The sequence below is a fragment of the Pezoporus flaviventris genome, unplaced genomic scaffold (genome assembly GCF_033815535.1).
Source record: "Pezoporus flaviventris isolate CSIRO_AGI_PZ_B2104156 unplaced genomic scaffold, CSIRO_AGI_Pfla_v1 ptg000090l, whole genome shotgun sequence".
NCBI classification, from domain to species: domain Eukaryota; kingdom Metazoa; phylum Chordata; class Aves; order Psittaciformes; family Psittacidae; genus Pezoporus; species Pezoporus flaviventris.
The window spans coordinates 1,144,914-1,158,981 of NW_026892638.1; the positions used below are offsets into that span (position 1 = coordinate 1,144,914).

The following is a 14,068-nucleotide window of genomic DNA, read 5'->3' on the forward strand; positions in this document are numbered from 1 at the left end:
GTATTTGAATGCTGGGGCATTGATTTATTTTAACTTCAAACAGTGCTGGAGAAGGATGTTATGCTTTGGGAAGGCAGGTGTGCCAAAGGCTCCTCAACACATGTAGGATGACAGTAGGTGGAACTTTGTCCTTAGCCTGTTTTCTTGACTTGCATTTTCCCCCGGAATTTATGTGAGATACCATGAATTTCCTGAAAAAGGATTTTCTTAAAAGTTGGCTCAGTGACCGAATGGAGATCTGTGATAGGTGGTCTCCCTTGGGGGTCTGTATTGGGACGAGTACTGTTTAGTATAATGATGAATGGAAGAGACAGTGGGATTGAGCACACCACAGTAAGTTTGCAGATGATGTTAGGCTAAGTGGTGTGGTTGACATGCCTCAGGGATAGAATGACATCCAGAGAGATCTGGACAAGCTTGAGAAGTGGGCCTATGTAAACCTCATGAAGTTCAATAGGGCCAAGTGTAAGATCCTGCACGATGGTCAGGGTGACCCCTGGTATCAACACAGGCTGGTGGATGAAGGGATTGATAGGAACCTTGCAGAGAAGGACGTACGTGCTGGTGAGTGAAAAACAGGATGTGACCCAGCAGTGTGTGCTTGCAGCCAGGAAAGCCAGTCACATCCTGGGCTGCATCAAAAGAAGTGTGGCCAGCAGGTTGAGGGAGGTGAGTCTCCCCCTCTACTCCACTCTCATGGGATCTCAGTTGTAGTACTGCATTCAGCTCTGGGGCCCCCAACATAAGAAGGATGTAGATCTGTTGGAGTGAGTCCAGAGGAGGACCACAAAGATGATGGGAGCGCTGGAGCACCTCTCCTATGGAGACTGGCATCAATGAGAGTTGTTTCAATTATGTTATTTTCTCAAGGTCTGTGCGTACTCCAGCCCTTCTCAGATGAAATAGGTTCTTACTTACAGAGTTGTCACTTTTATTTAATTAGAATCATAGAATCGTAAAATAGTTAGGGTTGGAAAGGACCTTAAGATCATCTGGTTCCAACCCACCTGCCATGGGCAGGGACACCTCACACTAAATCATGTCACCCAAGGCTCTGTCTAATCTGGCCTTGAACACCGCCAGGGATGAAGCATTCACAACTTCCCTGGGCAACCCATTCCAGTGCCTCACCACCCATGGATGGATTTCATCAGGTCCCATGGACTTGTGCACGTTCAAATTTTTAAGATGGTCTTGAACCAGATCCTCTCCTACAGTGGGCACAAGGTCTTCATTCTCACAGTCCCTGCATCTGTCTTCCAAGACTTGGGTGGTGCCGGTGAAGACCAAGGCAAAGAAGTCATTAAGAACTTCAGCCTTCTTCAAATCCTGTGTAGCCAGTTCTCCTGAGAGCTTCCGGAGAGGGCCCACATTCTCCCTAGTCTGTCTTTTATTTGCAGTGTACTTACGGAAACCCTTCCTGTTATCTTTCACATCTGTAGCCAGGTTTAATTCTAACTGGGCCATTGCTTTCCTAACCTGGTCCCCAGCATCCTGGACAACATCCCTGTATTCTTCCCATGCCACCTGTCCTTGTTTCCACCTTTTATAAGCCTCTTTTTTCATTTGAAGTTTCCTCAGCAGCTCCTTATCCATCCAAGGAGGTCTCCTGGCCCTCCTGCTGCACTTCCTTCTGGTTGGGATGCAACACTCCTGAGCTTGCAGCAGGTGATCCTTGAATATCAACCAACAGTCTCAGGCCCCTCTGCCCTCTAGGGCTGTATCCCATGGAAACTTATTCAGCAGGTTCCTGAAGAGGCCAAAGTCTGCTCTGTAGAAGTCCAGGGCAGTGAGCTTGCTGCACGCTCTTCTCACTGTCCTGAGGATCTCAAATTCGAGCATCTCATGATCGCTGCATCCAAGGCTGTCCTGGAGCGTCACATTTCCAACGAGCCCTTCCCTGTTGGTGAGCATGAGGTCAAGCATGGCACCTCTCCTTGTCGGCTCCTCTATTACTTGCAGAAGGAAGTTGTCTTCCACACAATAAAGGAACCTCCTGGATTGCTTGTGCCGGGCCGTACCGTCCTTCCAACAGATGTCAGGGTGGTTGAAGTCACCCATGAGAACAAGGGCCTGTGAGCGTGAGGCTTTTCCTATCTGTCTGTGGAGTGCTTCATCCTCAGGTTCTCCTTGATCAGGTGGTCTGTAACAGATCCCCACAGTAATGTCTCCCATCGCTCCCTTTAACCCTGACCCACAAACTCTCTGTGGACTGCTCACCTCTCCCCACACAGAGTTCCATACTCTCCAGCCTATCCCTGACATAAAGGGCAACTCCCCCTCTACGTCTGCCAGGCCTGTCTTCCATTACTGATGGAATTTTGGAACTGAGACAACATAAATCACTTCATGTGCTTGCAACATTAAGTGGAAACATCACACACCAAAAATGTGAAGTTTTGTTGCAGAATAGGTTTCTCAGTGCTTTCTGATCATTTAATCTGCCAAGAATTTCTGCTTTAGGTTTGAAATCTCACGAGTTGACTAGGTGTGAAAAAGTGGCCTGTGTTAGGAAAAATTCTGCACACATTAAAGCAGGTTTGAGACATCCCTTACTTAAAACAAGCAAACAAAGAAATAAAACATACCCCTTCATAAAGTAAAAAGAAATTTCCTGACCCTGTCCAGATGGAGCAACTTTCTTATACTGCAGAAGTCCTTCTGGATGGTGAACTCCGCATTGCTGTTGCCAGCAATTTTACATTGTTAGTCTTCAGACTTTCAGGTTTCTGGATTTAAAAGCGAACAAAAAAAGGTTTGTAATGACTCTAACAATTCTTGTCCAACATAAACATATCTTGCCAAATATTTGATTTGCATGTGTACTTGGCCTCTGAGTTTGTGCGAAGGTTACAGTTACAATACTGAAATGAAACGTTTTCAGGTTGTTCTGGATAACCACAGTCTTACCTTTCACTGTTGTTGCATGGTTGGAACCTGTAATCTTAACTACTGAAATACTGCAGAACACACAAGTCGGAAGTTTTTTGGAAAACGTATTTTATAGGATGCTGCAGTTTATGATTTAAAATACAGGTTTTGTAGCTACAGAGCAAATTTTCAGTGAAGATAATTTTCCCCTTGAAAAACTAAAGAAACACACCAAGTATCCCACACCTCCATAGTTTGCAATACTTGTTTATTCACAATCCCCTTTAAAAGAGAAGGAAAAGGCATACAGGAAATGTCAAAAAACTGTGTTGTAAAAAGATGTGAGTGTAAATTGTGATTTTAATCCTTATCTACATAGCTATTTGTAGCTACAATGATATATTCTGATGGAAGATGACAAAGTGTCTTGTCTTTTTTTTTCATGTCTTCAATGAAAGTTACTTTGCTTTCTGGAGCTTATTGTACCATGACTTCTTACACTGCCTTTGGTCTTCAGGCAAGGATTATTTCAGCAGTTTTCTTTACTTCAGTAAACATTTATTAAGACTGTAATTTCAGAAGTTCACTTGGAGAAGTTTCTTCAAACTGTGTCACTTTGGGGGCAAGGGAAGGGAGAAAAAGAGTAGAAGTAGCAGTAAGTAAGTACTAAGTCATTAGTGGTAATATTAGTAAGCTCAAGAAACTGCCTCACTGTTTCCTTGCCTTTGATGCTTTCCATTTTTGTAATGTTACTTTCTGCATGTATGTGTTGAAAGCTAAGCATCCATCTAAACATTCCAATTCTTGTTAATTAAGGTAGTGGTTGTCAGGTCACAGGTTCATTGCTTTAGGCTGGTTTTAACAGCCAATATATTCAAGCAGAAACCATTCTGCACATCATGCAAAATTAAATAAACATTAGTCAGTGGCATACAAGTCCTGGGCAACAGTCATTGATGTCAAGATGTCCTATGCGATCTGAAGACAGCCTCTGGAATGTCTGTGATTTTTAGTTTTCCTTTGATACTCAAATGTGGTCTAGCAAAACTCACTTGTCACATCGCATGCATGGTCCCAACACATACAAAAACTTACCTAAATGCTTATTTACATGCTGGACATGCAAGAGGTGTTTTCCTCTGGAATTGAGTTCTAAGTATTTTAGAATAATAGTAAACAGTGCTGGAAATCATACAAATTAAATGACAACTCTTAACTAGTTACTGAAATAACTCTTCCAATTAGGAAATTTTGGAATTTAAATCCAGAGGGTCTACAGCTGCTGCAGATACACTTACGCTTGTCTTCTTTTCTTAGATAATATGCAGTTGGGTAGCTTACTATATTTAGTCGTAAGTGAATATAATAACTGAAGTAAAGCAATCCTTAGGTGTGTTTCCAGTAAAGTATGCTCGGGCTGGTTGTAGAGGAAAGTGCTGTAAGATGGTTGCAAGCTACTCCTAACCAGGCTGCACCCCGTCAACCTTCACCTCTTATTTTTCTTCCTTACAAATTTAGCTTTCCAAAGTCCTGATCACACCGAGCCAGTGGATGTATTACCTTTTCAGCCCCAGAGCTGTGGACTTGTTCTGACAAGCACAGCACAGAAAGTCCTGCTTCCTTGTACTCCGTGCAGATGTTTGTGGGATAAGCCACCCAAGACAAACCAATGAAAAGTTCAAGTTTTAGACATGGCCACACATCATGTAAATCCATGAAACTCTTGCTGAAACACAAAGGGTGGTGATGGGGTTTTACTGGCTTCTTTCCCTCCTTCAGGGAGGTACCTTCATGACCTATGCTCTGTTTCAGAAGTCTAATATTCTTCCTTTTTAAAAATGCTGGTGAAACTATCATGCATTTAGGTGCGTGAAGGTAAGTGAATTAGATGGGTTTAGTTGCATTAAGGACATCTGATAATACAAAAATAACTGAGAAGCTTGATCTTTTTTTATAATGAAATGTGAGGCGTTGTGATCTTGCGCTCTTAACTAGGACCTTCTAGTGTGTTTTACCAACTTAGCTACAGTAGCTTTTCCGTGAAATACGCAACTTACAGGTCTTTGAATATCAGCTATGCAAAAGATGGGTCTGAATTGTGTTGCTGTTTTCTATGCACATTTTTTTTTTTTAAAGTATCAACACATATTATTGAAGATAATTTGTTTACTATTCTCATTTTCAGTTTAAAAGTCAGGATCTGCAAGTATCCTTGTGAGTATGACAAAAGAGTACCAGGTGGAAAAGAGGTACGACAATAGATCACTCTTGTGATGAAATGGATTAGGATAACATTGGGACTAAGAGAACATGTTTTTTACTACTGGCTTAGTAAATTTCAAGCTGGTAGCATTGCTCAGTAAATTGGTACTTGGACCCTACTTGAACTCTAGTTCTAGACTGAACAGATCCATCTCTTGTATGTTTTTTCTTCCTCTCATTACCAATAAAGAGAATAAATTCATCTGTTTCCCAGTATTGGGGAAACAGGAAATACACACCTTCATAGTGTTCTAGCTGAGCTTTACAGTAAGACTCTAATTCTTTCATGATTGCTTAGAGCACTAGGGTAAACTTTTTTCATCTCCACAGCAATGTGCTATGCTGTACAAATAAAGTATGCTGTCCATCTACAGTAGCCAGGACATGAACTAATTGCAGCAGAGGGAGCTTGGTAACCGTCTCCACCTCCCCCAATCTGATGATGAACACCACTTCTTCGCGCTCTGATGTCCTTACTGTTGAAACTGGTTGTCAGAACAGGCTTAGGGAGTCAGCATTATGAGATGATTTTAAGAACAGCCTAAGTTGTGTATGTGCAGCAGCTGAAAAGCCAACACGTGGTGTAGTCTGTCCGTATCACAGCACTGCCGCATGAAACACGCCTGGAGTGACTGGGCAGCAGCGTGACCCGCTGCCCCTTGCATGGGCAGCGTCCCGCTGGGTGCTGGGATGGACGGGTAGCCCCGTCAGCTGTCCGGGAGCTCCTCGGTCCCGCCGCAGGGCTCGGGTCCCGCCGCGCTGCGGCCGGGAGAGGGCAGCGCTCCCCTCCGAAAGACACCGCTAGCCGGTGCTCCCCCTCCCGGGGCTGGAGCTCCGTCGGGGCCGCGCAAAGCTCCCCGCAAAGTCCTGCCTTCTTCCCACATTCCCCGGCCCCGTCGAGCAAGCGCCGGTGCCGGTGCGGAGGGCTGCCACCCGCGGCTGCCTCGGTCTCCGCTGGGAAAGGGCTGCCCTTGGAGCTGCTCCCCGGGAGGCAGCACGGCCCTCCCGCTGCGCAGGGCCACCACTGCTTCGCTTTGTCCCCGCGCCCCGCGGCTGCCGGGGCCCAGGGGCGGTGCATCCGCGGGGTTGGCCGCGCCCTGCCGGGCTCCCTCCCGCAGGCACGGCGCCGGCGGCGGCTCGGCAGCGCCGCCTGCTCCCCGGCAGCGCTGCGGAGGCACCGGGACTTTCTGTGTAGGTAAGGCAGCCGCTGCCCGCGGGCTGGAGCGGGGAGCCCGGTCCGCCTCACCTGCTGAGCGGCAGCTCCCGACCCCGCGGGGTGGGTGAGCGCTGGTGCCGGTGCGCCGGACTGGGAGCAGCGGGTTGCCCTCTCCCTTCCGCAGGGAGCGACGTCCAGCTCCGGGTTGCTGCGACGACGGCGGCATTAACGTTGTTCTGCCGGCTGAGGCGCGGCGCGGGCTGCGCGGTTCGGGCTCCGCGGTGCGCGATCGGGCTCCGCTGGTGTCCGGGAAGGACGTTTCCCGTGGGCTGTCAGTTGCCTTCCAAGTCCTCAAAGTTGGGAGACGGAGGACTTTTTAAACTTATTTTTATACATGTTTTATATATATATATATATATATATATATATATATATGCATATTCTTGTTTGTTCATTATTTTGCCGTAAGAGCCACTCTTTTTTTCAGTTCTCATCCCGAAATGGACAAGGTATTTGATTTTAATCATGATTGTTTGCCTTTTTCAGCTGGAGCAAAGTAAGTTTTTGACTTACTTGCTTTAACTTCTTTAACAACCCCAAAAATGTAAAGAAAATGACAACTTTTCTGACAGTACAATTCTGAGAAACAACTTTCAGAGCAGTTCTTGGTAGTGTTTTGTTGGAACAGTGGTGTGTGCAGTTTAGGACTGTGTCAGTTTTCAACTTTCCCAGTGATTCTTATACAGAAAAAAGTCTTCAAAATCCGTCTTAGTTTTCATGGACTTACTCCTGCCTCTGTATTTGGCCCTGTACAAAAATTGTGTTAGTTATTCTTGTAAGTCATTATAAGGCGCATGGATGTGATGGAAAACCTTAACACGTAATACAAGTTTTTTCTTTTGTAGAGGTAGTTTGCTCTCTCCACACTTTGTGGGAATGGATTTCAGGAGCCATTTGAATAAGGGAGATTTTCCACAAAGGTGCAAAAAATGAGCTCTATTCTGTGACCCCTTGTGTCTTGAAGAATTAACAGGACAAAATCTGATGAAAAGATTTGAGTACTTAAGTATTTTTGTTTTTCCAAAGGGGTATTTGAGTATCAAGTGCAACAAAGTGATCGTGTAGATGCATCTTAATAATAACCTACCAGGAAACTCATCTGGCCTTCTCAGTTGACTTGTGAATTAGACATTTCTGCCAGCATTTTGTTACGTAATATCAGGGAGGAGTATTCCTTTTCTCGATCTGAAACTGCTGCTGTTACTCAGGAGAATTTCCCATTGTCTCCCCCGAGAATAGCTCCTTTGTGGGGCAGTTTCAGAAGGGTATGGTGTCTGAAATGGTCTGACATTCTTTTGATCTGAATAACACATTGAAGGAGAATTTGCACCAGGTTATAGGAAGGATAGCCTATGACTAATACAGTGACTCAGAAGATCCAGTTCCAATTTTTGGCTTTGCCAGCTAAAACCAGCTCTCTTCATGGACAAACATCAGTCAGTAGGCACCTGCACAGCTCAGTTTACCAGTTATAGATGGGGGATATGGTAATCTCAGGCCAGGAGCATACATTCTCTGAGCCTTCTACAATTAAGTGTTTTTGGTTCTAAGGCACCTCCTAGAAGTGTAAGCAGAATTTGTATCACTTTGCATGTCTTTGCCCAAGCACTGAAGCTAAGTTTCAGTCTTCGTTTGCACCAGGAGTTTCTGTACCTTCTGACTGGAGCACTCCTTTTTCCTCTTCTCTATTAGCTTGAATTACTAATGTGTTAGTTACATCTGCAGCACCTTCTCACCCCCTGTCTCAGGAATGCTTTTAGAATTTTTCTCAGTGTTTTCTTCAAAATTAACAGACTCCTCAAAAATGTACAGATTTTCCTGCTGATCCGTTGAACTGTGTGGGTTCTATCTTTCAGGCTTAGCATTATTAAGGCAAGCGGGTACTGCTAAACTACAGTAATAATTAGAAGAGGGCTGTAAGGTGGAATGGTGCCCAAACTGGGGAGTCGTAAATTCTAAAAGTCATTAAAAAATGCATTAGAAAGCTACTATCTTGGTCAAAGCAGACATTAAAAGGAGTAAGAGAGGTGAGACAGGTGTGTGGCAATGGTACCAAACAGATTTTATTTTGTTTTAGTGACATTACATATACATTTGATTTTCTTTTTGTCTTTCAGTAGTGTGTAACCCATGTTTCACATCTCTATGGTGTCCAAAATCTAGAGCCTTGTTTTATTTTTAGTTGAAATGAAAATGCTACATGAAGAATGTTAATGCAGGAATGCATAAAGAGTACATTTTGACAAATTCTGGAACAGACTTCTGTTTAAGAGGTATTTTCCTAGAGCTGTTTTTGCATTTTAAAGAGATATTTTTAAAAGGCTAAAAACTGTGACCCTTTTTTGGAGACTCTTCAAATATTTTCCCTGCTTAGGAGCACAAAATGGCTGTGGCTTTAACAAATTACAGAAATACAACAGCCATGAATTGGGCGATGTTTTTTGGAGGAAGATTAGTTTCTTTTTGTCTCAAGATGTTGAAAAAGATCTTTTTTTGAAAGGTGTTTAGCTTCATTTCTTCTGTTCACTTGCTTCAGGAACAACTAATGTACAGTGAAGTAATCAACACTAATGCAAGCCTCTTCATTATAAATTTAATAGGCAAGGGTTTATTTTACCTGTCAGTTTGAATACTGTTCGAAGGCAGTAAATGAATGTGCTTGCAAAGCTGCTAGCACTCCTGAGGGTTTTGGTTTGTCCCGTCCCTATCCCCCGTGCTCTAGATGTTCAGGAGAGCCACATGTAAAAATGAAAGATCAGAAACCTTGGCTGCAACAGGTTAAAATTCTGACTTTGGGAACCTAGTATTTACTACAGGTGTATTTTCAGCTTACTACATTTTTCTTTTCATTTAATTCTTCCAAGGTCTCTTAATCCTGTCCAGAGCAAGGATCTCTATGTAAAAGAATGTTCCATACCACTTTCAGCCTGATCCTGGTGTAGTGCAGTTCCTGGTGCTTGGGAAGCTGTGAGTGAGCTTTAGGTGTACATATGTAACGTAACTCAGATGGAATCTCAGTTCGAAAACACAGTTTGATTCAGTTGCCATGCTTGTTGAGGGAAGCAGCGGGATGAACATTGTTAATGGAAACTGGCTGGTCAGCAATCACTACGCTGGAATCTCACTGGTTTTGAAAGGTATTAAGATCTGGGAAGTATAAAACCAGTATGTATGATAATTTGTATCCATCTTAAAGGCTGTCCTTTGGCTTGATGTAGCACCTACCTCGTACAGGCTATAGCATGGTAAAAAAGTAATAGAACAGTGATAATGGTAATTTGTAACTCAGTGATCCAGCGGATGAGAGTGCAGTAGAAGACCACTTAATATGCATGTGCTGCTAGGCGTTTACAATGCACAAGACATTTTGCTTAGACAAAGATATTAGATTTTAAAACATCACTAATAATGATGCTCTGGGGATTCCTGACTACCTTCCAGTGGCCTCTGGGTGGATGCATCCTTGCTTTCATGTCACTGTAGCAGATCAGAAGTAAAGATTTCATGTGCTTGTCCTGATGGTGGTAGTAAGACTGTAATTCTCAGTGTTTTATAGATACGTTTTAATGTAACCATCACCAAAAAGAAATATAATTAAAGAAACAAGAACTGAATTTCAAGGTTCCTGCAGAGCATCACTGGGGGCTTGTTTACGTAGCTTGACAGCTTTGATGTTCAGTCAGTTGCTCTGCAGTGTATGAAGCAGCAGCTGTGGTTGTGGCACAGAGGTGTGCGATTGTGGTCTGAATGGAAAATAAAGGGAGCAGGGTCCAAAGACCTCGTATTTTGTTATGTTTGAACTAATACATGGAAGAGAAGTATAAAATATGTATTTTATATCACTGCTCTTACTTTGCAGGCATTTGCAAGGCAGTGATCTGATGCTGCTTAATGAGCCGTGGAAGCTCTTTATGGCAGCAGCAGAGCCTTGAGTTCAGTGAAGTCATACCAGTGGCTGCTGGGTCACAGAGCAGCCTCAAAGTCCCTCTTCACCCTCTGTGACTTTCTCCTGCAGTTCTGTGCTTTATTTACAGGGAAGAGGAGAAAGGTTGCTGTAGGGTATGGAAGTGTCCTTCTGTGTTTAGGAAAATGGTGATGATACACAGTATCAGGTGTGAGGACAGCCAGATAGTAGTCACATTGTCGGTTAAAGGGTCACCTTGTCAATCAGCAGAAATACTTTTCTGTTGAGATTTAGATAATGCTTTCCCTTACCTAATTTCTCTGCTGTGTGCAGAGTAAATAATCTGATAACTGACATCTTTTCCATTAAAATGCAATTAGGTCATTACCTGATGTTTTTATTTTCCATTGGTTTATTTCTCATTGTGGTCCCTCTAACATGTTTTGGTAACAGGGAAAACCATACAATAAAATGCTAAAATTTCTGATGTTGAAAGAAATTGGATATATGACAGCCCTGTAATTTACAGCCAGTAAATAAAATACTGGGTGAGGAAGAGCGTTGGAGGGATTATTGTAATGTCTTCATCGTTGATAAAGCCAAAATACTTGTTCATATCAATATGAATTGTTCATATCAATATTGTTCATATCAATAACTTGAGTTGATCAGGAGACTGCCAATTTGTCACTAGATTTAAGAGGAGACTGTAGATTGAAAAAGAAAAAAAAAGTTAAAACTATTTTCAAGATTTTTTTTTTGTTCTTTTTTTTGTATATTTACCTCCACTTGACTGAAATCCGCAAGTCTCTCCAGTTTTGCAGGTTTCTCCAGAAATCTGCTTGTCTATTGCAGCATATCACAATAGATGTTTTCATTAAATTTACTTCTAAACTGGATGCTGAAAAGGATTTCTTTTTTCTGTGTATAGATGGATCCTGCTACTGCTGAGGCTGGTGTGAGCTCAGGATTTGTGGGCAATGCCTGAAACTGGACCTGTTTGGCTGTTAGATGCCTGTCCTGCTGGTTTCTGTGTCAGAGGCACAGATGTCAGAGGGAGAGATCAGTTGTTGCTATGTGTAATGATGGGTATTCACCGGCTTAGGCAGCTGAACCCTCCCCTTGCTTTGCCGAGTGGGACTGCTCCTCAGCACCTGAGAGTGGTTGTCTGTGTGGCACCACTTGGCCACACGGCCCCTGCATTTTGGGGAGCTGAGCATCTCTTTGTCATACAGAGGAGGTGAGTGTATACAGAGGGTGCATGTAGTGTCTCCTTCAGTCCCTTTCTCTGAAATGGAGGTTGTACAAGAACTGCTCTGTAGCCAGAGCTGAGTGTTTCCTCCCTATGTGTATCCTCTTCTTCCTGCCCCTCCCAGCCACTTCCAGCATCCAAGCTGTTACTGTAGGTCCCAGAACCATTCATGTAAAACTTATTTCTGAACAAAAAGCAGTCTTGCAATTGTGAGAAAAGCAGTGCTTAATGCTGTGTTGACATTCATTGGTTTTTCTGCAGGAAGCAAAAAGGCTACCGTTAGATACACCTTTGTATCCAGAGAACACCATTAAAGTTGTTTGTCAGGGCACTGCGTGTCAAAAGTACTGACCGTATTTCAGCGTGGTTCTATCCAGTGCTGTGTGGAAAACATTGATTGCATATGATAAGCTAAATCTTGAGGTTATTTATCCATATTGAGTTAGGTACTTACTATTTCCCAAAGCACAAGCTCACAGGGGATCCAGTGTGAAACAAACAAAGGGTTAAGGGAACTGAAGTCAGGATGGATCATCTCTCCAATGAGTTGTGTTTGTATTATCCAGTACAGAAGAAGCTTATTGTACTGGTGGTGCAATGGTAATCCCCCAAAGGAAGAGCTAAATTATGCCTTCTTGCATAGACTTCCAGAAGTATAAGTAGACTAGACTGGGTACCAACCATTTGCCTTTCTCATTCTTGCAGAGGAGGAAGATGTTGAGATATGTCTGTTGAGGCTCTGGAGGTCAAGATAATTGTACGACAGAAGTAACCAGAAGTAGATCTTATTCTGTTGGTGTGGCATAATGATTTTCTTGCAAATGAGATGGTAGAGTTTAGTTTGAATGTGTTGCTTTAAAGATGGAGGACTGTTGCAAGTGAAAGGATTATACACAGCAGAATAGAGCGATGGTGTAAAACAGCTGGCTGGTTTATCTGTCACTGCAGCTAACCATTAAGGGTTGCCCTGTATATACACAGTCTGTGTGTGGCAGTAATTGTAAGTTGGTGACAGGTCTGGGATAGAAGTTAATGTGCTTCATTTGTTCTGTAAGGTGACATTTAAAAAAAATTCCACTTAAAATACTCCTTATGGAATTAATGTTACAGTTTCTTTATTTCTCTTGTAGCCCTCTTTTCTTCTGTAGAAACAGGACTGTGCTTCCCGTGCTGCAGTCTTTAAGGTTGGGTTCAGGATGCTGCTGCTGGAAACTACAGAGCTTTGTCAAAGTGAGATGCCCTGGAGTCAGCTGCGGGATACCTCCTCTCTCTGCAGAAAATATGAAACCCTCTCTCTGAGTCTCACTGCTGACTAGGGTGACTGGATTAGTGTTTGTCTTGATAGCCTTTTATTACAATATGAAAAGTTTGGGGTTTTCTGGCTGAACTTTTGTGGCCAGTGATTTTGTAAAGGGTTTTGCCCCCTTTTTGTAAATTACCAGTCAAAACACAAGAATGTAGGTACTTATGAAGTAGATTAATTGATGGGCAGCAGGAGATGAGTATTAGCAGACTTGTGTTTTAGAAGGAGGGTGTTTTGGGGTGGTAGGTAGATCATTTTTTGTTTTGATTGAAGCTGTACATTTAATTTCTGCAGTTCGTAGGCAGGTAACTTCTCAAATCCTATCTGACTCATATCAGGCTGTACCTATGAATTAACAAGCAATGAACTGCACAACTGTGTTGTTCTTGGAAACTGTTCAGCTGGGACAGCCTCCTCTTAAGACAGACTTTTTGTTGTAGCCTGTTTCAGCAAGTAGAAGACTTGTGTGTAGTTGTTGAGCCCATCTTACTGTTGTGAAGATGTGGAGTTGCTTCTGGTATGCTTTTCTCATTTGACAGGAATACCATTTTTAGAGTATGAATTTTGAAGATGTAGCGAGTTTGAAATATAGCAAGAGGAATCAAAGTTGCTATGATGACCAAAATTACAGTAATTCTAGTGATGACTTGTATCTGTAGCTTGCTGTTCAGGGTAGCTAAGGCAACCTGCCTTGGTGATATTTTCTATGAAGTTGCTAGAAAAACAGTACTAAACACTTGGGATATTGGTGTGGAGTAAAAGTTGCTACAACTACATCTTGAGGTCAGGTTTTTTGCCTCTAGAGATACAAAATGCTGCAATTCCCACTATTTCATTTGCTGCAACTATGAAATGTCTCTGGCTGTGCTCAGCCTGACCTGTTTTGTTTACTGTGTCTATTGTATGGAAAGCACACAGCATATTGACAAAGATCCCTCCTCCAGTCTTCCATAAACGTCATTATACCAGTGTTTTCTCATTCTGGGGAAATTTGGGGCAACTGGGTAGCTGATAAGCTTGATATTTTTCCCCCTTCTCCCTGCTTATAATTCTGGAAGATGTTGATTTACTTTGCAGACATGAATGAGGTATAATGACACCAATGCCTTCTGATGGGTGTGTAATAATTCCACTGGTCTATTCTGTTTCTAGATGCTGTGACAATGGAGTTGAGCTGCGCTGAAGTACCTCTTTATGTAAGTTCTACAACACTAGGCTTCTGCCCAGAGACTTGCTTTCTTTTGGGTAATGGCTCTTTCA

General features: G+C 42.9%; 1 protein-coding gene across 4 annotated transcripts in view; it reads left to right on the forward strand.

Annotated features, from left to right (window-relative positions):
* Positions 1-5,859: 5,859 nt before the first annotated feature.
* ARHGEF28 (Rho guanine nucleotide exchange factor 28) overlaps positions 5,860-14,068 on the forward strand; it is a 125,444-nt gene continuing 117,235 nt past the window's right edge. For 3 of the 4 annotated variants that reach the window (XM_061475751.1, XM_061475753.1, XM_061475754.1), the window contains exons 1-2: positions 5,860-6,328; positions 13,961-14,004. In XM_061475751.1, coding sequence (XP_061331735.1) covers positions 13,972-14,004 — 33 coding nt within the window. In that variant the 5' untranslated portion in view covers positions 5,860-6,328; positions 13,961-13,971. Of the gene's footprint in view, positions 6,329-13,960; positions 14,005-14,068 lie in introns of those variants that run through there. The other variant, XM_061475756.1, reaches the window with a different exon arrangement.